Raw genomic sequence first — 374 nt, forward strand, 5'->3', positions numbered from 1 at the left:
GTTCAGTTGTCTGCAGGTAAAAGAGGTTGAAGGTCTCCTTACAGGTGCCAGACACCCAAGGGATGGAGTTGCAGTCTCTCAGTGTGAAACGCAGTTCCACATAAACCTGAGTTAAAATATAACAATAATCACAAGTTCAGGCATTATAAACATGGGGGTCATTGAAAATTTTGCATTTGGCTCTACATAATTGTTTGACCAGACACAAAAGGGTTTTTATTTTTGGAATATATTAATAGCAATAAAAAAAGAAAGAAAAAAGAAACAAACAAAGAAACAAAGAAAGATACAACAAAACAAAGAAAGAATCAGAATCAGAATGTGCTTTATTGGCCAGGTGTGTCAGACACACGAGGAATTTGACTCTGGTACAT

At 36.1% G+C, this 374-nt stretch overlaps 1 protein-coding gene across 1 annotated transcript in view; it reads right to left on the bottom strand.

Annotated features, from left to right (window-relative positions):
• LOC109965239 (ephrin type-A receptor 6-like) overlaps nt 1–374 on the bottom strand; it is a 63,470-nt gene that overhangs the window by 37,970 nt on the left and 25,126 nt on the right. Inside the window, 2 exon segments of the mRNA XM_020609093.1 lie at nt 1–4; nt 6–106. The exon segment at nt 1–4 is cut by the window's left edge and continues 33 nt beyond it. Coding sequence (XP_020464749.1) covers nt 1–4; nt 6–106 — 105 coding nt within the window.

Source organism: Monopterus albus, unplaced genomic scaffold, assembly GCF_001952655.1.
Source record: "Monopterus albus unplaced genomic scaffold, M_albus_1.0 scaffold4.1, whole genome shotgun sequence".
NCBI classification, from domain to species: Eukaryota; Metazoa; Chordata; class Actinopteri; order Synbranchiformes; family Synbranchidae; genus Monopterus; species Monopterus albus.